The sequence below is a fragment of the Ptychodera flava genome, chromosome 19 (genome assembly GCF_041260155.1).
Source record: "Ptychodera flava strain L36383 chromosome 19, AS_Pfla_20210202, whole genome shotgun sequence".
NCBI lineage: Eukaryota > Metazoa > Hemichordata > Enteropneusta > Ptychoderidae > Ptychodera > Ptychodera flava.
The window spans coordinates 21,972,314-21,999,919 of NC_091946.1; the positions used below are offsets into that span (position 1 = coordinate 21,972,314).

Sequence of the window (27,606 nt, forward strand, 5' to 3'; positions counted from 1 at the left end):
GGTTCATATCTGGTTAAAGTGACAGAAATAAAAAATGTGCACATTTTGAGCCAAACAAACACATGCACAAAGGTTTCAAAATATTCTCACACAATTTTTGTAATCTTCAACTACTGAGCTAACAAAATGTATACTACATATCGGGTGTATAGATTCATTCTTACGGTTAAGAATCAGTTTCAAGAGAAGAGTCTGTGAACGTGGTTCTCCATGAATTAGTGTTGTGATATCATCCGTGAAATTCAAACATGTAGTAACTGATCAACTCACCAAAATTAATATTTATTCAAACCATTTACGCCGGATTATTCAATTGTTGTAAATTTACAGATTTATTGCAACCTACTTGCTGAAAATGATACAGACTTTAAAACAGTTTTAAAATTTACAAAATCTTTTAAGGCGTTGCAATTACTTGTCATAATATTTACAGAATCTATTACTACCTGTGATTCAAAATCAAGGGGGCACATTACTTACTGTGCTGTGTGGAAACAAAACAGAGGGAAATTTTGACATTTATTTTGTAATATGAATGAAACATGAGTACAAGTATGTTACCATAATATTTTTTCCATTGTGCTGTAAGATTTCCTTCCCGTTTCACAAATAACTCCAATAACTATATGAAGGGCAATAACTCCAATAACTAAATGAAGGGCAATAACTCCAATAACTAAATGAAGGGCAATAACTCCAATAACTAAATGAAGGGCAATGACTGCAATAACTAAATGAAGGGCAATAACTCCAATAACTAAATGACGGCCAATAACTCCAATAACTAAATGAAGGGCAATAACTCCAATAACTAAGTGAAGGGCAATAACTAAATGAAGGGCAATAACTCCAATAACTAAATGAAGGGCAATATCTCCAATAACTAAATGAAGGTCAATAACTCGAATAACTACATGAAGGGCAATAACTCCAATAACTAAATGAAGGGCAATAACTCCAATAACTAAATGAAGGGCAATAACTCCAATAACTAAATGAAGGGCAATAACTCCAATAACTAAATGAACGGCCATAACTCCAATAACTAAATGAAGGGCAATATCTCCAATAACTAAATGAAGGGCAATCAAACTTTAAATTGTATTTAAAAGTCCCAATGTAAAGAAAAGTTACACTTGTTCCGATTGGGTTCGAGAATAGCAATTTGACTCTGTGGGGCTCTGATTGAGAAAGGAGTTTAAAAACTTGCAAAGGAAAAATTCACTGCTAAATTTATCAAAATAGAGATAGTCTTAAACCCATACCAATTATTCTAAAACATGGCACATTTCTAAATGAATGATCTTATGAATTCTTTCAATTGATCAGAGTACAGTTACCTACAATGATGTTTAAATTAAAACTGATTATTTTTCACTATTTTACATGTTCCAAAGCTCGTTTTAAAGTGAAGACATTTTGTCATCAATATCAAAATCTACAGGCAGATACAATGCAGGGCCCTTTATGACGCTGTTGAAAATATATTGAAGCTGCACATCACTTGATTCATAATTTTGATCATAACTCACTAAATAAAATTTATCTTTGAGGGACATGATCCTTTTCCCTCTATATCAGTAAATTCATATGCAAGCCATCATGGATACTCTTTTAAAATAACAAGCATCTCGAAAAATTTAGTCACTCACTGAGAATAAAACTTGGTCACAACCTAAGAAAACTTGCTTCAACAAGTAATGACATGTGAGTCCCACTCTGCCTCTCAGAAACATGGTTCATTTCTACGTTCATTTCCATGTTTTTTGAACTATATTTGTTTGATATTTTCATTGCATTATTGTTACCAAGAACGAAAGCTGTCATTCCGATGCAGAGTAGCGAAAACACATCAAGCAAAAATTAAATTTACAAGCCGACTAATTCATGAATTTACAATACTCGTCGCCAGATTTTTTGTGGCCATTCACTGGGATGCTACTGCCTAAATGGAATCTCCATGTTCATGGCAATTTAACCTTCCATGTTGTAGATTTACTCGTAAATATAAACGGCAAATTAGATGCTTTAAAAATGTTCATCGATTACAAACAACAACTTGTGTTTTTTCTTTCCAACACTGTAATGTACACCATTTTTCTTATTAAATATGATTATCTTTTTATGTACATTGTCAAATATCTTTGGAGGGTTTGATTTTAGAGTAGACATGTTTAAAGGAATGAGTAAAAATATTTTTAATTTCAGACATTCACTAGAGCTCATTTATCATGTTTCATATCAATTGAAAACACATACAACATTGATTTGTTTGTTATTTTCACTTGGAAATGCACCGATTGTGTGAAGCAGACATGGGCCTGTGGCCTGTGTCATATCTGATCACATAAATCTGATTTAGTTTGATATTGTCCATACTAAAAGCAAACAGATATCAACATGGAAGTAGCCGTACAATGTTAGAAGGCTTTTAACAAATGCCTAAATGTGTTAGCACATAACCGAATATATGTTATATTTTAGCAAGAAGCTGAACAGATATGCCACTAATATTGAGCGTGAATATATCGTAAAAATGAAGTTTTATATCTACCCATGGAATATTGTCATATATTTCACAACCGTTGACAAATGAAAATGACAATGTATACACATGTAAATTTATGCCAATACATGAAACCTTTCTGAAAAACAGCGTTTTTGTAAAAATAGTTGACAAAATATTATCATCAAATTAGTAAGCTTCAGTATTACATTTTCTTCTCAACAAACAAATCATGAGAGAATTTTTTACAAAAGAAGAGTACTGAAGATTGATTTCTCTAAAACTGACATTTTTTTGTTCAATTTAAAAGATTGCTTAATTCAGAGAAGGATATCCTATTTATAAACACAAAGATATACATGAAGTCAAATAAAGTCTTGAAAATTATTTTCTTGTGGTTTTTCCTTTCTGTTATTTCTATTGGGTCTCTTCTTTGTCATTATGTAAGTCAGCAACTCAGTGTTCTCCCCAGAGCAATCATAGAGTAGTGGCCGCCACTCTTTAGTGTTTTATAAACAATAAAAACTCATTACCATAACAATTGTTTATTGTTATGCAAATTAGGCATCACTCTACCATAAAATCCTGGGGAGAACTGTGAGTGTTGTTTGCTATCGTCATCACAGAACTCACTGAGATGATATACAGACATGAAATTTAGAACCCACTTGTGCCGCTGTTCTCTAATACGATTGCATGAGATATACCAACTGGGAAATACTAGAGAAATGATTTGAGACCCAAGCCACCGCCCAAGCCACATGCTAGGGGGTCTGGCTGCTTCATGAAGCTTGAGAGGCTCCCTAGAAAAACCTGATTGATTACTTACAACATAAATGCTAGGGGGTCCAGTTGCCTCATGAAGCTTGAGAGGCTCCCTAGAAAAACCTGATTGATACAGTGACGATTGAGGCAAACATTCTTAAGGCGCACTGGAGTGAAATATTAATGATCTTAGTTAGCAATGTACTCTAAAATTGGTCTTTTTTACGTAAACATTCCATTGACATATCTCCTGGTACTTGTATGCTGTGAGTCAGCCTCACACAGAACTGACATACTCTTCAAAATTAAAAAATCTGATCAAAACTTTTTGACGCTGTCTTGGAAACATTTCTGCGGACAAAGACACCACCACTGCTTGGTCTGGTCGACTTCTTCTTTGTCTTTTTCTTGGGCTTGGTGTCTTCCTCACTCTGTCGCCATGGAAATGAACAAATGGAACTTAAATCAGTGGACAAATTTCAGTAGAATACTAACAGGGTTAAAAAAGTGAAGTGTTACATAACAAGTGAGTTACTATGGTTACATTTGAACACTGCATGTACCCCAACCAAATTACTTTAGTCCCAACTAGATTAATTACAATGAAAACCTTCAACTGTCACTGACCTAAAAGGTCACACATCCTGCTACTTTCAGTGATGAGACATGGCACTGTACAGTGTTCTCGCAGAGCAACTATAGAGTGGTGGCCACTCTTTAATTTTTTGGTAAACAATAGAAACTCATTACCATAACAATTACATTTATTTTTATGCAAATTACTCGCTACTCTACCAGAAAATTCTGGGGAGAACACTGCTGTATGATGTAATCTTTTTTGTGGTGACATATATATAAAAGTGTAACCTTGCCCACACTACAGATGTGCAAAACTATTGTTACATTGCTTCTTGTGATATCTGCTGTATATAAACAATATGAATGTTCTTTTTGCCTCAGAGGGCCATGCACTCCTTTGAAGTATGCCCTCTATGGCTACAAACTTTCTACACCGAAGGACACTTCTCAGATCAGCAAAACCAGTCATGACTGGTTTCTGCAAATGTGTCTGTGGACATGAGAGCTCTAATATCTATGTGATGGTACAGGTACATGTCCAGCTGTGGTGACACCAACAAAATCATCCCTAATTTTATCATGTGATAACTTGAGGTTTGCTCTGAAATTGACAATTTCTATGACCAAAAAAGAAATATCATTTCTCGAAAACTCTTTTTTAGAGCAGAAAAAAAGGCTGATGCAGCTAGTCTAGCTTGATGCTCCTGGGGATTAGTGACAAACTGTTTTGGTCTCACGGGTGAAACCTGAAATTTGATAGAAGGGCAGTACAAGCTAATCCACACGCACAAACACATTCAGAAATACATTTATTTCCATATGTGATTGTACACACAGATAATGTTTGTAGCACCATCACTTGACCTCTTGGGTGTACTGTGTCAATACAGAGCAGTACTGTGCAAAATTTTGATTCTGGAGCATAGGCCCATTGACAGCTTCTCATTTTGACACGATCAGTTTCCAGTCCCCACCCATTTTCATTCCCACTGTTGCTCACACCGGTACAAGAGGAACGTCAATGGGCAGATGTACCAGACCAGCCTGACACTTACTGAAAAAACCCTCATCATGTGTGTACATATGGAACTTTAAATGATTGCCACGACCATGAAATGAAACTCAAAAATATAAAACAATGTTGGTTGCTAGTTGGAAGTTCATAATACATTTATTTTATATAATGGTAAGAGGTATATTTGTAGAGATATGACAGAAAGATGACCACTGACATTTTAATGGAGAGAATTATAATACAACCAATAACTATAATACACTATTACAACCATTAATACTATAACAAAGTTGATTATTATGGTTAAAAAGTATGCGTAACGTCTTAATATGACATTTTGAGCCCCAACGCCAGTTTCAGTCTGTTTTAACGTGACATTAACTTTATGGCATGCATTACATAGTAAAGGAATCAATTTGTATTGAACAGAATATCAACTGTTTATAGGTTGTAATGATTCTTCAAGAACACTCGGGGAATTCTAAAACACCAATCTATGAGATTTAAATGGTATTTAGCAAGAACAGGAAAGTCTTTATTTAACCTACAGGATGCTTCCTGAACTATTTCCAATTCAAACATATAGACAGGGATCTCTGTGCAAGTGTTTGTATTTAGAGAGCTACATACAGTTTATGAATAAGAAGTGACGCTTCGGACACCTGCACAAATCTTAAATCACCACACACACTTGAACTTTGCAGAGGGTCAAGGATGTGCGGTGGATTTGCAATTTTCTGAAGTCTGTCCCTGAGTTTGTCTATCTGCCTTCACCCTTTCATGATCAAATTTTAAGGTAGTATGCGCCTCGAAAGTGAAAGACTTAAACTTTTGCTCAAACTTTCCTAAATGAAACTTTCAACCATTCTCTTCCCAAATCAACAAATTCAGGGACCACCGTGCAAAGTTTGGAAGTAGCGAAACAAATATTCAACATTTTGCAATATTTGAAATTCACAATGGCGGCAATCCCTGTGTTAACTCTATGGGGTAAAAATAAAATTTTGGATTTTTAAAAAACTAAGACAGTGAAAGTTTTTCTTTGTTCAAGAGCTTTAAAATGAGCTCCCACAAGTGGTAGATCAGAAAAGAACTGTAGAAATTTGAGAGTCCAAATGTCTGTCCCCGAGGCACGTTCTACCTTAAGGTACAACCCCATTGGTTTGCAATGGATAGGTTGAACCTACATGTATATACAGAAGTATAGGGATGAAAGGGTAAGGGATGAAGACAAAGCAGGAACTTGACCTTCAGAGAGAAAGACAGTAGAATGGTTAGGCCTTGGTAACTCGTAAGCTAAGCCTTGACTGGCTTTGTGGAGTACTTTACAGTGATTACATATCTTGCAACTAACAGAGGTGTGTGTTGTTGGTTAGGAGTGTACACATACAACATAAATCAATATGCAGTAAAGCAACGGATGGATCCGGAATATGTTAGCCAGGGAAGATACCGGAAATGAACTGCATCTGATGTGTCAGTGTGACTTCCATGAAATTAATAAAGTATGCTTGCTAAAATTACAACAGCACTGACTAGGAAAAATTTCATGGGAAAAAAGTCAAGTTTTGTATGATGTGTCCTGGTTCTCTGATACTTGAAACACAAATTCAGGCATTACACGCAGACTTATGTCAGAACTACGCCTGGTAGCAAATCTTGTGGGTAGTTTTTTGGTTTTTTGTTTTTTTTTTATTTGGGGGGGGGGATATTTTGCTTCCTATTGAATCTTTTCTTGCTATTGAGGTTATCACATGATATTAATGTGAGATATGATAACCAGTGTTATCAGGAGAAAATACCAAAATGATACAGATATTTGTCTCAAGCCCAATTAAGACAGTTCACTGCAAATTTAAAGATGTGTATTGCACTACCATTTCAAACTTGAATGTAATAACCAAAACCAAAGACAATTTGTTATTGGATAGCCGAAATCACAAATTCAAAGTATCAAACCTGTAAAACATTGCTTAAAAAGCATGCTTTCTGAATAATTTCATCAAAAGTTACAGTAAAGGCAATTTTGCATTCAATACAAGCAAAGCAGTTCATTGATGGTTTTTTAATAATTCTGGGGCCTGCATTTGAATTTCACAGATTGGAATGCCACATTATTAAGCCATCTTGTGTCTGTCACAGTGTCTGTCATGGCTGTGTGTCACCAAAGTAAAATGTTACACCCACACTGCCATGACAACACCATATGAATATCAGGAGGTCACATGACACATCAGATCCAATCAAATCCACTCTTTGCAGTTTGCACTTACCACAACTGGAGAGGAGTCAGGCTGGGAAATTATGCAGGGAAAGCAAAGGAATGACAAACAAACAAATATACATAAACAAACAAATAAAAGAAATGAAAATATTGCCATTAATTAATCTAAAAAACCCAACCATATTGCTGAAACCAATTATCATTTAAATGCAAAAGTTTTGCACAAACCACACGCAATTTATACTACAATTAGCTGCACAGGCATCCTGACTTCAAGGGTGGCAGCCTTTCTACTTGTGAGAGGAAATTATAAGATGATTAGACAGAAATAAAAATTTGTTTGGTATACTGATTCTAGCAATGAATCAAGGTCATTTGTCTGAATACAGGTCAGCAAAAATTTATATTGTTATCCTGGTGGAATACTGTATTGAGGGAAACCCTTCCCAATTTTAGTAAAATGCTGAATTTTAGTACAGAAAAGAGATAAATATGTCTCGGGACATACTGTCTCTTACTTTCAATGTTGAATTAAATCACAATTCTATTCAAAATGACTACAGAAGAACTTGATAATCTCACATCTTACAATTAAACTTTTGAATGCCCGAGTCAATTTTTGTGGCCTTTATGAAATATAACAAAGACAACTGTTTTCAGCGCCAAACTTTTTTTCAGATTTTTTCCAAAAATTTTGATCTAAAACTTTAGGCTATGAAAAGTGCTATCCATTTGGTCCAAAATTATCGAAAGAGTTACAGAAAAATCCACAAAAAATGGTAAAATGTTGCACTAAAATTTTGGTGAGAAAAATTCAGTACAGTACTCAAAGGTAATCTCACTGGAAACTCCAATAGTCTCAGTGCCAGAGCTTTTTCAAATATTCAACAATTTTTGTGAGTGCTACAAATGAATTTTCCATGCTTATTGAACAGAGAAATAATAACTGAGTTCAAATCAAAAAGCGGATAGTGATGATGAAATTGTTTCGAGAATAAGTGGTGACTTTCTGAGATCAAAAGTACTTGACTGTATAGAACACAATTACTGAATTAAAATGAGCAACTGCTATGCAAATACTCAGAAATTCCCCTTTAACACAAAGACTCATCTTTAGGAACACAGATATCCCCATGTGAAAGGGGAAATTCTGATCTACAACAGTAACTTGGTGATGGAATTTCATTTGCTGATTGTATCATTATTATTCTGAAGAGAAAGAAAACCCAACTACATGTAAGTCAAGACTAGAGGGATGGTATAATCTTGAAAATCATGCATTACAATTTTACAGAAAAAAAACAACACCTTTATTTCCACAGTACAAGAACCAATTTATATAAGGTATCGATAGCAAAGTATCAGAAAAATGCTTTTGTAATAATAATATAAAGTCATGCATGCATTACATTATTTACAACTCCGCACTAAATCTACCTCTCCATTCACTAAACCAAATATTATAAACCTAAAATTATTTTCTTTATTCCCAATATTCACTACAAGAATTCCCAAATGACGAGAAAGATTATTTTTTTTATAATTTCAAGTGTCTAATTGCAGCATACCTCCACAAAAGTCACAAATGTCTGGTAAAGAAAACAAAAAGGCATCATGCAATTGTCAGGTCAGTTAGTTTTTCACCTCTTATCCCAATTTTTTTTCTGACTTAAATATTGTTTCCTCATATGAAAACAATACTGGATTCTTATACTAAGTGATCAAATTTTGTTTTGTTATTTTCATGTGACAGTCACAGAAAAAATACAACACATGCAATACCAGTAAAACAATTTTATTATTATTTGTTTGGTCAGGTTTTGTTAAATTCCTTGATGATTTTTTTAACCATTTTCGCTTTTAATATGAACTGCATGTTTTTGTTCTATTTTGCAATTATCATGTTGAAACACCCACAATTTTAAGGCTAAATCTCAACACAATGTCTCTCTGTGTAAAAGGCACTGGTATTGTCTACAGTTGAATTCTAATCTGAACTAGAATTCACTTGTTAACAATAACAATGCAGTTTACACTTGTACAAGCGGAGTTGACAAGGTGAATACTGTGTATCTCAACATGCTTTTGGGAGTTGAACAAGAAACTGTAGTTGATATTGAAAACAAAAATAGAGAAAAATTATCCACAGGTACAGCTACTGGCCTTTTAATACGAAGGAGGAACTCATTTAGAAATAAAAAAGCCTTATCTGTAGGATAGACAGGAAATTTGAAAGAGCATTTAAAATCTGTATGAAGTAACACCGGTTATGTGCACCTCAGGTTTGAAAGCACTATACTTTGGTATACTCTACTCAAGAAATCTGTCAATTTCCTTTTGAAAACCATAGGGCCGGGTAATATCAAATTTTAGAAGAAAATGAAAGAGTTAAAACTTTCTTACTAGTGGATATCAAGACAAACTACCAATTGCTTTGTGAACACCATTAGAAAATTTTGCATGTTGCTGATATTGTAGAAATGGAGATAAATATGTCAACTAGCATGTACCGGTACAGTTTTATGCCGTAAATTTGAAAACTATGATATTCTGAAAATTTGAAAGAAGTGCATATAGCATGCTGTTTGCTTCATGCATAAGTATGGAAAGCAAAAGAGTCTTCTTTCTTTTTACTCAAAGGATCTAGATGACCTTTGAACTCTATTTGTGTTTCTCATAGTCAGTTTGCCTTACCTCTTTCTGTTCCTGGGCTCTCTCTAATTGCATGTTGAGATGTGAGATCTCAGTTCGGCATTCGTCGAGTTGTGACTCTAACTTCTCACGCTTCAACCTTTCATATTCCAGCTGAGAATCAAGTTCTTGTATAACCCTGTATTTACAGAAATACAAATATTCTAAGTCATTTATAATATATCATACTTTTTTGAAAAACCGTAAGACATGGTCTTGCCATGTTGTGTTTTCTATTTGATGATGTATACAATTCTTCCACCATCAGAGTTCAGTACTATAACATATCCTCACTTTTTTTTTTTTTTTTTTTTTTTGGGGGGGGGGGGGGGGGGGGGGGGGGGGAGATTGGATGGATCTACATCCGGGGATCATGGATAAGAAGGTTATACAAGAGATCAGTAAAAAAGTGGTATCATATAAGAAACACTGCCGATAGATTCAGACCGGTCTATGTTGGGTGCAAAACAATAACACCACAGTGCCAGGTATGTATGAAATATCTAAGGTGACAAGACAGCTGGCTGGTGAAGACCCTGATTAAGGTATTTGTTGGTCTGTATAATGCTAATGAACCTTAACTACAAAAACTTTTATGAGACAGGCCGATCACCTCGGTTTTCATACAAGAGTGCCATGGCTTGCTTTCTATTATTTGACACACATTCAACATTGAATCGATGGAATTCAGCATGTCTTTCTATCATGACATTTAACAAATTTTGAAAGAGACAGATGGAGCCACTGTTGATTACCAGATTGACCAAATTGAATCAAATTCCCCATCTGATTTCAGCAACAATAAATTTTTTGCCAGACTCCTTCCAAGTATTTTAACAGTGTAAGAAAACATCTGAAAACAAGTACCCTAAACCACAAAAGTAGTCCTTAAAATCAATACAAGTAATATCTACAACTTTGTCTTCTTACGGAAAATGTCGTAAAAACTTACATCCGCGAAAATCATAGAATTCAAGTGGTGCAGTCAAACTTAAACCCGACGTTTCATCTGATAAAATCATAAAAATGACAGACCATGGAAACAGTTACCATGACAACCATTCTCCTTGGATACATCCTAGATGAGGTTTTCTCCACCTACCTGTCACTCTCCCTCTCTTTCTTGGCATCCAACTTATCTTCATCCAGTCTACCTCCCAGCTGCCGGTAGTTCTGTTTTGCAATCTCAGCCAATCTGGCCAACTCCTCAATGCGCTTCAATGCACGACCTGCGACAATTCAGTGGAAAAAGTGGGTCAACGTCTTGCCCCTCTGTGCACCATGTATTGAAATTCATTTTTGCGCCGATACCGAGCCACTTTGTACAAACCAATTTAATATTGGAAATAAACAGCCAAGAGTCATAGTTCTATACACTATATACTTTGGAAAAGTCAATTATAATTAGGTCAGTATTAATCATAATAATATAATGACAGGCAGATACAAATTGCTGTCTTAATCATACTAAAACATGAAAATCAATGGTCTGTGAGTAGATATAGAAATTTCAGAGCGTCTATCTTTCATCATTTTATGAATGATTCAAACTCTCAGTAAATACATTATAATTTTGAATGGTGAGCTATTTACATTTGATTGAGGAATTTCATTTTATTTGCAAAAGTGGACAAATGTCAATGTAGCAATATTTGTTTGATTGAATGATTGTACTCTACTAACACTTTGAGAAATGATTTTCAAAGGAAAAAACCGTCGGAATAATAATGGTAAAAAACTCTTTTTATAAGTGGGATGTATATATACAGAGTATTAAGGTGTCTATACTCAATTGATAATATTATTGAAATAATCTACTAGGTTCTTTTATCTGAAAGTTGTTTCTCTATTTTTGAACAGTACATGTGTGGTACTGGGTATGGTACTACACTCTTTTCCCCAAGCGACTGAGTGTCAACATAACTTGAATTTCATGTTACGCATATACCATACTCATTGTATGAGAAATTAGAGTTTGTATTTCTCCTTTTAGTGATAGGCACCCTGGGTGTTGTATAAGAGTAGCGTATTACGGAAAATCAAATAACCGACAAAAAAGGTGAACTAGCAAATAAACTTTACATTACACACTGGATATCACGATATAATCCTTGTCTATTTTTGGAAGACAATATGTTGATATTGACTGCCTGTGATAGACAGAATTATACAAGGTACTTAAGTGTATGGTCAGAAAGGAGTCTACAGTTGGGAGAGATAGCAGATCAGATCGGCAGTTTCCAAGACAAAGGCATTCATGGCTTCAGAAGGGGAAAAAATCACTCTTTGAAGGTGAGTAACATTGGAGGGAACCACTCATTGCAAAAAGGGGGGTTCTGGTTATGGGGTCTTGGAGGGGATAATTGTATCACACTTTGCAAAGGGATCAGCCAATCAGTATTCTTGCTTCATGAGGTAATTGCACAGCATCAAAATGTGCACCAGTCAAGCACAGCAAACACTTCCTCTCTTTCTTGTTGTTTGTCGGCAGAACTGCAAATTTGTCTTTTTATATGGATTTTGTTTAAAGTTAGACTGCAATCCGTTGTTTGAGGGCGCTCTCTACGCTCCCCTTCGAAGGGGCATGAAGAGCACCCTAAAACAATGGATCTTTCAGTCTATGTTTACATATGAAACACTTGAAATTCACAAAGACCTTTTCTTTTCCTCAGATTTTTTCAACTCTCTGACCAGACTGAACGATAGAATTGCACCAACAGGCTGCAAGATACACATATAGAGTGTATCTAGGACGAGTGGACGGAGAGCCAGCGTTGTTTCCTTGACTGGTGCATGGTATGAATAGGTGAATTAAATGCAAACACTGCACAAAACTCTCTCACTCTTTGCTATGTCTGTCTGACTTGAAGACACTTTAGTGTTGTTAGTAGATCCTACAGACCAGCTGTCTTCTGAACAAGCTGAACTCAACTCCTCAGAGACTAACAAGAAAGACATCACAGTTACAGAAGCTGAGAAGTGTCATGACATTAGAGGGCCAATAGCTGTAACATAGTTGTGTTCTACTCCGCGTGCCCCAAACCATTGAAATACACAGTATTCAGCTTGTCAACTCAGCCTGTACATGCGAAGACTGCATTGTTATTGTTGACATGTGAATTCTGGTCTGGACTAGAATTCAAATGTAAACAATAACAGTGCATTCTACATGTATGAATGCTGTGTTGACAAGCCAAACTGATGGCATTTCAATATGCCTTGAGGAGTAGAACAAGAGGCTGTAGTTTTCGTTTTTTTTTTAAATGGCGCCGGAAAAAAATCATCACAAGTTAGCTACTGGCCCTTTGAAATTCACTCAATGAAACACAGCAACTATGTGCAACGAACGGTTCTACATCAAATGATACATATGCAAATAGGGCTTAGTTTACAGAGCATCACATTTCTCTGACCAGTTCGTTAACATATAATGTTTGTCTGAAGCATTTGGCAGGGCTTTTCAGACACCGTTCAAGAATAGCAATAATGGTACAAACTGGTTGTGATCAACAAAGTTGCAAATAACAATGTCTGAAAGCACCTCTAACACAAGCCACAGCAAGTACACAGATGTACATGCACGAACGAAAAGATTTGTACAAGTTTCTGTTGCCAACAGCCAACTTTGTGCACTTTGTGCACAAACGTGTGATAAGAAATATTGTATGATCAGTAGTGCCCAAATGTAGGGGTTCAGTCCTCTTATTGTTACAAAGAAAACCGTAACTTGAAGTTGAAACCAGAAATTGAGAGATATGACAGGGTATTAGCACAAGACGATTGTTTGAACAAACTCAGGAAACAAGCACAAAAGATAATCATATACTAGAACAGGGTTAGAAAATTAGTGACAGAGCTGTTCTCAATTTGTGAAATACATCAACAGCTGTTTGACGATACATTCATCTCAAATTTAAATGGCTGGTGTATGTAATACTTTCTTAGTTACAGAAGTTGTATGTCAATAATTTTTCTCTCCCACAGGAACACAGTAGAGTTCACCAGTGTACAAAAAAATATCATGTGTAGGCATTACTCATGCTGTAACTCTGAGATCATATTGCAAAAAGAAATGCCATTGATACAACTGCAAACAAACAGACATAGACAACTCAAAAAACAACTTACCACGTGCTTCTTGTTTCTGTTTAGGACTCAACTTCAGGACCTCTGTATCGTTATTGCCGTAGTCAATATAGCGACGTGCTCGCCTCTCTTCTCTGTCCTCCTCATCTTCAGAACCAGCAGGACCTTGACCTTCGTACTCAGAATCTGATGCAAAATAGAACAAGTCTTCAGAAAGGTCAAATATTGATGTGAAGGAGGATTCACAGATTGAGCAATAGCGCCACCAGTGGCAAAAATGTGATTATTGACATAGAAAGTCTGCCGCTCGACTGTCACTGGGGGCGCTGTTGCAAAAGTTATTGCATGGTGATCATTAACCCAATATAATCAAGTTTCTCTGATGACAAATCAGGCAGTGTGCCAAGAGTGGCTGTTGCCATGGTTACCACCTCTGTACTTTACATGTGAGTTACAGTCATAAATACTTCTTATTTGTTTAAAGTTACACAGAGCTCGAAAATTATCAGCACTCTGGTGATGTAGTTCACATAGTGTCATTCCTATACTTTGTTTTGATCCTGTTACCATAACACGATTGCTGTCTCGATAACATAATGCCCCAAACACAAAAAAGTGATAATCATTAATTGTTAAGATCCCACAAGGATCTTGACAAATTTGAATTTGATATTGAATCTTTCTGGAATGAAATTAACAATGAGTAGTGGACATAAACAATGATGTTGGGAACACTTAAACTTAGTTTCAAGGCACTCTACATAAATCTTTCTTTTTCTTTCAATATAATTGATATCTGACCTAGGTAAACAGACAAACTGTGTTAGAGTTTGACACTGACAAACACATACACATACACGATTCTACTTGAAATGATCTGAAGTGGTTGATGTTAATGTGTTGGAAACAAGCAAGGTTTACATCATGTCAATAGCAATGTTTATAGGATGAGCAAAGTCGATACAGAGTAAATAGAAATGAATTCAGGGTAGAATGGATCAAAACAAAATGATTAACTGTTTGCATGCAATGACTTATGCCATGGTAGGTTTTCCCTGAAACATATATTCAATTGCCATTTATCATAGCAGACACCAATTAAGTTAAAATATTCCGAATTGATCTTCTTGATGTTAAGCATAATGTGTTAGATTACAAAAATTGATGAATTTATACATAAAACTGTTACTGCCATTGTGCTCATGAGCACCGATCAAAGTTCATGATTTCCACTTTATTTTTTGCACCAGCCACTATCAAACATGCACTCATAAAATTCACATGAGTAATTAGAGTTAAAGATCACACAAATCTCAAAATCACATAATCTCATTAACAACTTCCAAAACTTTCCTTGAAAACAAATTATATTGTTCTGTTGTGATATTTAATACAAAGTGTTCTAGTATTTGTCAAAGAGCACTGATGCATGATCCAATTTTTCAACCCTTTCATGCAATATATGGTTTGGCCCAAGTATATTTTTATCAATTGTGAATGTTGACCTGTTTAACTGGAAATTGGGGGTGAACAGTTTAGACACAGCTGTGTGTACATGTAGCACTGGTCTTCATGGACCAGTATGCCGGTATCACATTGTCCTCACTTAAACATCACAGATATGGACAAAAAAAACAACGGTTACACGATATCATTTGATCATTTGATTGGCAAGCACTTGTGGATTTCATGAAAATTTTGATTCATGCCCTACAAAAGTAAATCATGAAAGGGTTGAAAATGGTTGCAGACACAGCCACAGAATACAGTACTGTACATAATACACTGACACCTCACACGCACCACCCTGAGTTGTGAAAAAAAGAAGCTGCTGCTAAGCCTGCCTGGCTTTAGACTCTTAAAATTATATATCATCAGTCAAGCAGAGCGATATTCTGCTTATAAGTGATACAGCAGAAAATTCCGAGGTATATTCTAATGTGTGTAGTTTATGCACCAATTTTTATTTTGCCATGCAACATTGACCTCATGCGTATCCGTGCATGCCCATTAATGATGCAAAATGCCATACCATATGCTGATGTACAAAATTTCATTTTCCCATACAAGCTGTCTAAGAGAAACCAAACTGCGGAATTACCAGTAGAAACAGCCAAGAACCACCAAGTAGACACCAATATCTAAGAGATAATTTACATGCAAAATTGCCATGCTTATTATTTAACCTTTAAATAATTCAAAATTTCTCTTTAGAGGCTGTACGCTATCAAAGATGAATCATTGAAGCACAAGAGCCTCAAGGCTGGCAGTAAACAATCTTTTTGGCATTTTATTCCCTTGCATCAGAATTCATTGAGCTGCAAATTTGATGAAGTCTAAAAGTACAAGGACCAGAAATGGCTTCGACTCACATGTTGGCTCTAAGAATTCAGCACTAAACGTCTCTCTGAATAAATCGTTTTCATAATTTTCAAAGATCACGCAAATCTTGATCATAACATAATGATGAAAATATCCTTTAAAATATGTCATGATCAAGAGCATATCATGTTTTCCAGGATATCTTCACATGATGAAAATATCCTGGAAAATATGTCTGGAAAACTTTGGATTGACAGTGAGGGTCTGCTATTTCCATATTTGAATAATATCTAAAATTCGGTTGAAAGTCAAGTTTCTCGGCCACTTTTGGATAGGATAGAAATATCTTTGACTCAAATTGAGTTATCACAGCCTGCCTTGATTTAATCATCTTTATGATCAACTAAATGATGCATAGTACAGCATGCAAAATTCAAAGATCAAGCCATTGTCATATGCAAGCACGCCGGCACCAAGCATCGAAAGATCCCAGCCCAGCCAGCCGACCACATTCCTAATTTTTACGGTACAGCAGAACTACCATGGACAGGTGCTGATGTAGATCACATCGTTTAGAACTCACATGGATTAACAGACTGGACGGGAAGTTCATGCTTGAGTTCTTCCAGCATTTCCTGGCTGCTCAATTTACGCTCACCGGGATTACGGGACTCAGGCCCGGAAGAGGGCTTGACTGTCTCAGGGGCATGACCTCCGGAGGCTGATTGAGACTCAGTCGCGTTAGCCGTCTCAGAGACATAGGCTCCAAGAGAAGAAGTTGGGTTAGTGGAGAGAAGATCATCTGAAAACAATACATCAATGTCACACAAAGGCTTTCAGTACGTGTCCACATAACATTGTCTTCCTGCCATCGTCATCGTCAATGCTAGAATTTAGACTTTATTTTGGAGAGCTGTAAGCCACAGTACATCATCCTAGCAAAATGTTTGTCGGTATTATTACGCCAAGCACCATTTGGCAAAATTGATTAGACCATAAAAAATCTTGAACGTAGGATTCCTTACCCTTCATACCAGAATCTTTTCATTGGAAAATTTGTGAGGATTTTATCAAAATGGCAATATTGAAAAAGTAGTACCATATGAAGATTACATCCGGCTGTGAAAAATATCTCAAAAACCTTCAAATAAGACACTTTTTTGTGCCAGAACTTTTTTTTGAAAATGATATTCATGGGTAGACTACATTGTTATGATTGACAAGTGAACTGTGGTCAGGACTAGAATTCAAATGTAAACAAATGATTTTGATATTCTTGTGAATTTTGAGACAAGAAAAACATGTAAGAAAAGAATAACGTTAAGAAATAAAAGCTGAGGAAATGTTTGGTTGGTTACTTGAATTATTAAAAGTTTGTTAAAATCATCAGTTTGAGGAAGGTTGGAATTAAGCTACTAGATATGAGTGTTCTATATTACAATCATCACAGTAAGTGACGAGTCTTGACATTCATTGATCTGGCAATACATATGTAGCTTTCAATTTTATCAATCACGCAGGTACTTGCAACGATGATGTGAAACTAGTTAATGTTTGTTGATGTGATGGTAGGATTTTGGGAATGTGACAAATCTGAGAGTAGAACTGTGCTAATCTTGTGAATGTTACGACAGTTGGGAGAGCTGTGAGAGTTTGTAGACAATGTGAAGCGTGGACACATACATCAAGCGCATTGTACAATAGAAGACAGGTTTAAGTTAGTCACAATAAGTTAGATCATGCAAATCACATCACAACATGCTATGACAGAAATACATCCAATCAGGGCCCTCTATATGTATAACATTTACATTAAATTTAGAAAACAGAACAGCGTATAAAGTTAGATAGGTCATCTTTTCACCATTTAACCCCTTGAGCACTGCAATTTTTCCCACCAAAATTACTAACTTTTATAAATTTTTCTGAAATTTTTTTGATAATTTTTGACCAAATGTACAACAAATTTCATTGGCTACACTTTTTAATCAAAATTTTAGCAAAAATCTCAAAGAATTGACAGGGATATATTTTATAAAGGTGACAAAATTGACTTTGGCGCTCAAAGGGTTAAAGGCCAATTCTATGCCTTCGCTTCTTTGTGAGTTACAAATCCATCACTGTTAAAATATCTACACTGTCTCTTCCCCTTTAATTTTCCATCTTGAGATTCCATTTTTCTGATTATTTGCTCATAATAGTCAAAGCCCTCAGGAACAAGAATATATTTATAACTGTGACTGCAAAGCAATGGTTTTCATGACATGCATGTGAAACCATGCGCCTGAAATTATGTGGAACATTCTGAGCGACAAAATGGAACACGAACCCTATAAAGATGTGCTGTTCAAACATCTGAACCCGGAAACATATATTATTGGTATGAATGACTTATAGCACAACATGTACACAGTGGATGTATGAGAAATGGGTTGTCGATGTCACAATATACCACGAACAATTAGAACACAAGTGATGTAACGTGATATTCAGTGCCATTTTTGATAATGAGATGATTGACAAGTAGTTACAAGAGAAACATTCTTCAACATCCATGTCCATATTTTTACTGTTTTAATCTAATAAATTCAAGTAAATAGGAAATGGATTGAATCAAGAGAAACTGCCAAAACTTGTTGTTTTACTCAAAACGCGCACATCAAGATTGAAAACCACCTTCCAGCTCCTCAAACCAATTGCATCACGTTTCTAACTATTAAAGACGACTGGATACAAATTATTCTTTGTTCTCTCGGCTGTATGCCAAGGATTATGGGTATAACCTTTCGGTGAACTTACCAGAATCCTCATCACCAAGCAGTTTGATACATGCCAGCTGTGCAAATCTCCTAGCAACGTCCTTCGGAGTCTCCCCAGCACCGTTCATGATGTGAACTGTAGAGGGCAGTCAAACATATCAACAAGGCTGCAATAGCTTAGATTGTGGAGTATGGCATTGGTCAAGTTTCAAAAAATGAATTTCTGAAAATTACCACTGTTAAATGTCATATGTTTGCCTTTATAAAACTGGCCAACTTAGAACAAGGAAGACCACAAAAGATGATATTAGAACCACATTTATAAAGTATATCTCCGTTATCATGTTATCACAGTGCACATGTAATACAGGGGAGTTCAAGATCTTGTTCCCTGATTGCAAGAAATGTTAATGTACAAGTTCTTATACTTTTGTAATATAAATACAATTTTCAAGAAGGAATGTTGATAGGAAATAAATTTTACAACTGATTTAATCAAAGCTGAATGAAGTCCGAGAAAATGGCATAATGGCTTTTCTATGATAGGTGCCGTACAGTGACATATAAACATTGAAAAAATCCATTGAATCCATCAATTTGCTATCCAATAATCCGGTCATTTTTTCAATTACTTGTGTTTACTCTGAGTAAACAGGAAATATGTATCATGGCTTATGATTAACTTACCATTGGCTCCCATCTCAATCAGCCACTGCAGGCAATCAACACGACCGTTACCAGCGGCTGAAAGTGAAAATACACGTGTTTAAATTTTTATACATTCCTACATTCTACATTATGTCCCATCAGTGCAAGAAGGTTGTCACTTATATTTTGGCGCTTCCTCTTGAAACCACCTAAATGCCTTGTTGCGTGGGTCATAATTCAATCAAAGTAAAATCTCTGTGTAAAAAATTATTCAATTTTTATAAGCACATTTATCACATCCATATTATGGCTACGACTATTAAATCATTATGATTTTCTGACGTACCTGTCAAATACCGAAATTTGCAGATACGACCTTACCACACTGACGTAAGGATTATGAAATACATTCTAACTAATCATCATGTATACCGAATGAACATTTGGGCTACTGCAAACTTGAGCAGACTGCCTGTTGCTGGCAATACATGCAATGACGACAAATTTTCAGAAAAATATGTACTCTGTTTCAGTTTTGTAATATTTGAGTAGTACTCAATAGATTGACAATACTCCCTCTCCTCTCTATCAATTTTCAGTGCTAGCTACATTCTCGCAGGCCAGAGCAATAATTTTTGCTCCGCTGACCTACGCAAAAAGTCAAGCTCTGGCAGATTACGCCGGGAAACTGCGGAAGTATGAATGGGGGTTAATTAATTGTTCATGAGAACATATCATCAGAATTAGCCAATCACGAATACGTTTTTACAAAGTCATGTCGGATCGTAAGCTCCTCATTGTCTGTGTGTACACAATCGACATTCAGGGCCTGAGATCCTCTGGTTCTGTTGCACCTCTTCCGATATATGTTGCATTAAATCCGACAGCTTTCAAAATTTTGACCGTTTTTCTGTCATGATCGAGAGCAACGGCGACACCATGTGAATACTATGGCTTCGATAGGTACACAGACTACGGCCATCAACGAACCCTACCCGGTCCCACTACACTGCAAGGTCGTCCCCGTACACTCAGTGTGACTATTTTCGGACGATCTCGGTTCGGACATTCAAAGACATGCTGTTCGTTGTACTCACTTTGCTCCGTATTGATAGCGTTTTACAAGTCATGATACTGCATATTAAGTCAGGTGACGCTGCTGTCCCGTTTTGAATTGTTAGTTTTTTCGGTAGAAGCTATTTCGGGCGCTATAAAACTTCGCGAAGTTAACACAACGTACGATCTAAAGCAACACACAGAGACAGCCCATATCCGATGTAAGCACCATACACGTTGAAATATAGTTGCGTCGTCCATGGGTTGAACGTAACTAATTTATCACAAAATTTTACAAACAGTTTTCTCAACACATCAAAATTGAAAATCGAGGGTTTGAAGTTTCAAAATATCAATATTTAGCCCCTATAATCACATTCCAATACGACGTCCGATTACTACGCACTCACTATGGAGTCAACAATTTGGCAACTTTGACCCCCCAAATACCACTTCCGTCCTGTTAACAGTTTTAGGATAAACACAATAAAGTTTCGAAGGGTATGGTAATAAGATTTCGTACTGCTCGTTATTTGTGAAACGGCTTTGGGCAAAATTCACTATACCCTGTCTGAAAATTGTCACCAGGTCACACTGAGCGAGTGTACGCATAAGCTTATACGTGTTCGTACCCCGCTGAACTGCAAACCCATGGAACAAACTAAACCTCTCTTGGTTTGATTCCGTTGTAAGCGTAACTTTTGTGATGAATTAATGAAACATAATCGGACTTGAACAACTACGCAATTTCCCGAGATCTGTGATTTCAGCAGTGTTGAGACGATCGGGAGCCTAGCGTACATTTGTGATTTGTATCGCGGAGCACCAGCTCGAATGAAAGGGCCCAATATACCATTCATACGTTTCTAGCTCCATGTATACCCACAGCACGATAAGAAAGCTTTCAGTGTGAACCTTAATGAAGAGATCGATACATAAACGTTTATACATAACTTGTGGTAAAGTAAATTTATGATCAATAGTTTTGACCAACGGGTTTTACACAGCGGTGTTGTTCTACGTCTGGGTCGGACACTGTGCATAGCGAGGCGTGGGGCCAGCTGCTCCAGTTATGCGATACCCTTCGATATAACGCCCGTGAAACACGATGGGCCGGACGGCCTGCCATGCCTGGTAGCATACAGACTTGCCACCGCTGGTCCTTGTGCAAAGAAACCCATCTTTTCTTGTAAAATAATTATCAATGGCGTCTTTTTGGTGTGAATAGAGCGGTTGAGTCCAAAAACATTAAACATTTACACATTGCGCGCTCTTCGTCAACAGTGAACGCTGTGTGGTGGTAAGCACCAAGATCAGCTGTGTAATGGGCAATCTGATTGGCTCGTAGGTTTTTCCTCGACTATCATAGAGCCTTGCAGCAATGCGTGAACGCTAAACGTGGCCAGTGATACCACGGCCTTTTCGGCGTTGGGTGATAAGACTCGCCGAAGAGGGCGTGGTGTACGACGATGTGTTAGCTAATGATGAGAGCGAAAAATCTAAGGTCTTCTCTTTCCAAATAATCTCACCTTTGTGAGCCGGTGTGGAGCCTTGTCGTCTCGTTCATTGATATTGACGACACCTTGCTCTATCAGCATTCTGAGATGACTCATGTCACCCTTGGCTGCAGCAACGTGAGCTGGGAAGGATAGATCTGTATGTACAGAAATGAAAAGACAGGAAAGAAAAAATCTTATAAAGTGTTGAACAGTTCCACAGTCGACAAGTAACAGTACTAACACACACAAAAAAAATCAAGGACGGAAAAACTTGAACTTTACTGTTTTCATGAATTTTAACAGAAATTTTATTAAAACTGATGAAATTTCATAGCCTTTTGCGTAAATACAGACTTCAACACCACCACTTCCATAACACATAGTCCCCATTGTAAATTTTATAATCATTTGAATAAACTGCTAAAGGTTACTGATGTTACATTTACCGGTATACTCTTATTTTCTGGATGGGTCAAGTTCAGATAGACCATACCCATGCCATGGTCAAAATCTTACACATGCTCATAGTGGGGTTTTCATGTGTCACTGTTCAATTGAGCTATGTTGTGTGAAATGTGGAAACATTAGAATTCTTCAGCTATTAAATAAATTGTAAACATTGGTCACTTACTTTCCTCTTCTTCAGGATGATCTCTTTCCCACTCTGAAAAAACGAAAAAAATGTAGGGTTTATAATTTCATACAATTTTATGATACTGCCTCATGCTCATGGGTTTAACCCTTTCACTGCAATGGTTTAACCCAAAACCATTGTTATCAATGGTGAATGTGGACCTGTTTACAGGGAATTAGGTGTGAACAGGTTGCGCCTACGAATAAGGTATCAGAGATGAAGGACTATACAGAGGGGGTTATTCCTCCACTTACCGATGGCGCTGATGTAGTCCACACAGGTCTGCTTGTAGAACTGCGCAGCAAGGGTCTTGGGAGTGTCTCCGTTGTCATTCCTGGCTGTGATGGTGGAAGTGATGCTCGGACCGCAGGATACCAGGAATTTCAAGCACGGCATGTGTCCTTCCATTGCAGCCAAATGAGCTGACGACAAGAAGATAAAATGGAGTGATCAGGAAAAAGATTGCGACTCTTTACAACATTGGCGTATGTGCTATGCTATTTCAGTGTTACATCCAGGAATGTTACAGTAAGGGAATCATGCCCCCTTGCCACAATAACAATGGGGTGGGGGGGGATTGGAATTATTGTGGGGCTCTAAAATATACACCTTTCATAAATTTCTGGAAGTTGCATGATTATTTGTTGTCCTTTGCAGGACTAATCCCTCTCAATATTTGATAGGCAAGGGGCGGCTTGCCAAAATGCAGGAATCCTGAAATCCTCGAGCAGAGATGAACCATTGCTATTTTACAGGTAAAAATTATAATTCTACCACAATACTTCTCATTCACCTATACATTTACATCAGTTGAACCCGTGTTCACAAACATCAAAATCCTAATGAATTGCAAAATATGGTAAACTAATTATATTCATCGTAAACCCTGATAAAAATGTCTCTGTAAAGAGTATTTCAGAAAAATTAGCTACTGTTAAATTGATACATTTAAGTATTAAATTTCTAAATTACTCATTAATTGTAAATTTACCTGGTGTGTTTCCAGTATTGTCTACATCATCCGTCCTGGCTCCCCATTTGACAAGGAGCTGCAGACACCCTAATCTACCATGGAATGATGCATTATGTACTGGGGTCCAACCATTCTGATCACGGGCATCAACATCCTTCAAAAGAAAACACAAACAGGCATTCATAACGTTCAATGAAAATTGCGATATCAAATTTCCATGGAATGTTTTTGCCAACAAGGCAATTGAAAGAAGATACCATACAATTTATACAGTAGTTACCCGTAACTTGATTTGAGACGTAAAACTTTTTATTATTTTGTATTGAAGCTCTTAACCTTTTCACCCCATGGTTTGGCCCAAACCTATTGTTATCAATGGTGATTGTAGCCCTATTTACAGGAAATTGGGGGTGAACAGGTTAAACCACGTCACAATAAATTTGTGAATACAGTATAGATATGCTAATGTTGGCAGTCAGTTGAGCATATGCAAGATGTGACTCTCACATTATCAATTAGTATAGTGTAATGTTGACAAGCAACGACAAAAGTTGATCATATAAAACATCTTGAGTTGTATTTTATTCACTTTATCACTGCAAATTACTACAGTCCACAAATTAATTTGGCCAACTACTGGTACAACAAATAATTTCACTTAAACACTGTGAGCGCCAAAGTCAATTTCTGTCACCTTAACAAAATATAACCAAGCCAATTTTTTCTGATTTTTGACAAAATTTTGAAAAAAAACTGTAGCCAATGAAATGTGATGAACATCTGGTCCTAAATGATCAAAAAAATTACAGGAAAATTCATAATTATTGGTAAAATGTTGCACTAAAATTATGGTGGGAAAAAATTACAGCACTCAAAGGATAAAGTGAAAACAAAGTCAAAGCGAGTGAACTGTACGCAAGGACATGTGCCTAACACTGACTTAATTCTTGGACACAAATTCCTTTCTGGTTGCAATAGCTTTGATTGTCCAATATTTCTATCATCAGTAAGCGGGAAAACTTAAATTTGAAATTTGAAAAAAGTAATAATAAGTAACCCAGTCACATGCCAGTTACTTGAATATTTTAACCAATTGTTGTATGTTTCTTGAATTTTGCATTCCTCAGAAATATTATTACAATTATGTGTATGCATATACTCACTGTTCCACATCTTAATATTGATGCTAATGTGTAAGAATTGCCATGAGCTGCTGCAAGGTGGGCCGGAGTGCTCCCTCTGAGATCCCTGGAGTTCATACTGCACCCATTCATTGCCAAGGCCTGTAGAATTAAATAATACAGAACTTGAGTAAAACTGGAAACAAAAGAACACATCCCAGCTTTCCAAGTATAACAATTATAAATTTTAATAATTATGAACAATACGTATATTTATGTAGTCATGCCATTGGTATGACAATTAAGTCTGAATATCAAATACAGTGGTTTGTGTTGAACCGTTGGCAATATGGCAACTAGACATGATGATGTCTAAGTTGATAAATTGGCAACACTGTCAGGTGTAACTATCATCTAGCAGTAATATCAGTCGATCACAAAGAAAAAACTCTGCAAAAGTTGAAACGTTGTCTGGCAGGAGGTCAGATGTAGCTAAAACAACATCACCAGATCCGTACAAATAATGCTTGCATATGATGCGTCCTGAGCGGGAAGTGTGCGGATCTGTGGTGTTGGTTTGACTACTTGAAACTTCCTTTCAGACAATGTTCCAACTTTCGCACAGTTGATTTCTTTGCTACTGACCATTATTACTGCCTAGACAATATTTGCACCTGACAGTATTGGCAACTCTTCAATTTAGAGAGTATGTCTATTTTCCATATTTTTCAATGCTTCAATGCAAATTACTGTAAATTGAGTTGAGAGTTGAATCTTTTATCATAACTCAGTCTTTTCACCACCATGTTTGGCCTTAACCCACTGCCATCAACGGTGATTGTGGACCTTTTTTCAGGCAACGGGGTGAACCATAGATAGAAGAGGGGGAAAGACCCCCACTCCCATCTATGGGTGAACAGGGTAAACTACAACATCATATTCTGTAGAGGCTAAAATTGAGAGTACAGTGTCACGGTGGTGCAGCAGCAGGTTAGTGTTAATTATGATTTGTAATGCTTTGTTTATTTGTTTTCCCTGTGTTATTTACTCTAAATAGTTTGAGACAACAAGTCAAACTTACCTGTATGGCTGCATCTTGTCCCCTGATTGCACCAATATGTGCTGGTGTCCAGCCCTGCGGTGTGGTCACTGTGGTGTCAGCACCATGCCACAACAGCCAGTGCAAACACTGTAGGAGATGAAGAAGTATGACTTCAGATACATGCCTTTGCTTATCTCTCAGCTTAAGCATGTGTAGATATTTAAGCAATAATGTACCCTGTCCTAGCCCATGGATGAAAGCAAACTTTGCACAACATGATGTATGAGGTGAGGCTGAGTACATAATAGAGTGCAAAATTTGCTTTGAGTCCATTATGAGCAGGAAAGGTACATTATTGCTTTAGTTTTGGCAATGCCAGGGAATTTGTAGATGCAGAAAACATCTGGGCCACAATGCTTGATAATCAGATATATCCATCAGTAATAATTTGGGGGGGGGGGGGGGGGGGGAGATGGGATCACGAAATTCAATGGTATTGGCAAAGCTGTAATATATCAGATGTACATGTACTTTACACAGAAGATACAGTATCTTCCACAAATGCATTCGGCAATGAACACAAATTTTCCACACGAAAAGGATTGAACTCATGACTACTGCCACATAAAAGTTTATACTGAATAATTTCTATTACGCTATACCTCTATGCTTCCTGTGTGACATGCCCAGTGGAGTGGTGTGAATTTATCCTTGGAATCGACTTCATTTATACTTGCTCCTCTCTTGACCATGGACTCCAGCTCCAGGACATCACCATTCCTCACAGCTTCATGGACACTGCTCAAATACTTAGTACCTGTGAGAGTAATGATAATCATCATCAATCATCAAATATTGACACCTTTTTGACTACCACAATTGGGTGAAATTGCTACAACAAACATACTTAAAGATTTTGCCGGAATTGAATGTCGCTGTAATTTATGCAGTATTCAGTGAATTATGTGTCATTCTGACTGAAATTTCATAATCATGAAAATACCGAATCACAACAAAAAGATAAACAAAGCACGCTATGTGTACAGCGACCAATCAAAAATGAATTGAGAAAAGTCGATCGTTGCAAACGTTTGAATATTGAATCACACCTCGCCACATGCCTTAAAATTTAAAAGAAACGCCTAGAGGTAATAATACATATATGTACAAACGTACAATGTCTATCATTTCACTGAATAAACACATTTTATTTTTCCGTTTTACAATCAATTTCGCTTTTTATTAAGTTTCCGCGTTGTTTCAACATCAAATTCAATATTACATTACACTTTATACTGATATGGCACAAGACAGACCACATCATGACAGTCTAAACACAACCGACATTCATCGCATGAGGCGGCCATAGTTACCGTTGTTTGGTTTGTGTTTACATTCAATTTCGTCAACTTTTGGCGAGTCTGATCGGTAAAGCTGAGGATTTTAGCAATCGATACTGGGCCCTGTCGTTTACCTAAAGTGTAGGACTACATTTGCGCGATAAGCTGTTCCGAAATTCGAAAGAAAGGGATGTATGTCTCAGTACCTACCTGGCATTTTTAACTGGTTTGCGAGCGTCAAGCGAGAATCTGAATAATTAGGTTGAACCCTGACCTCAAGTTGAACCAGTGACCCGATCGTCATCTTAGTTGTCACAATCTGCCATAATATTATAGTATTCCTTTT

At 36.7% G+C, this 27,606-nt stretch overlaps 1 protein-coding gene across 1 annotated transcript; it reads right to left on the reverse strand.

Annotated features, from left to right (window-relative positions):
* Positions 1 to 305: 305 nt before the first annotated feature.
* LOC139118904 (ankyrin repeat domain-containing protein 42-like) lies at positions 306 to 27,606 on the reverse strand. The gene is given in 18 exon segments (XM_070682466.1): positions 306 to 3,702; positions 7,139 to 7,159; positions 8,658 to 8,678; positions 9,784 to 9,919; positions 10,883 to 11,009; positions 13,909 to 14,052; positions 16,772 to 16,990; positions 18,988 to 19,083; positions 19,635 to 19,691; positions 22,181 to 22,204; positions 22,207 to 22,305; positions 22,782 to 22,814; positions 23,039 to 23,206; positions 23,776 to 23,911; positions 24,921 to 25,040; positions 25,960 to 26,067; positions 26,583 to 26,737; positions 27,471 to 27,606. Coding segments are annotated over 18 exon segments (1,884 nt in total). The 5' UTR covers positions 27,565 to 27,606; the 3' UTR covers positions 306 to 3,576.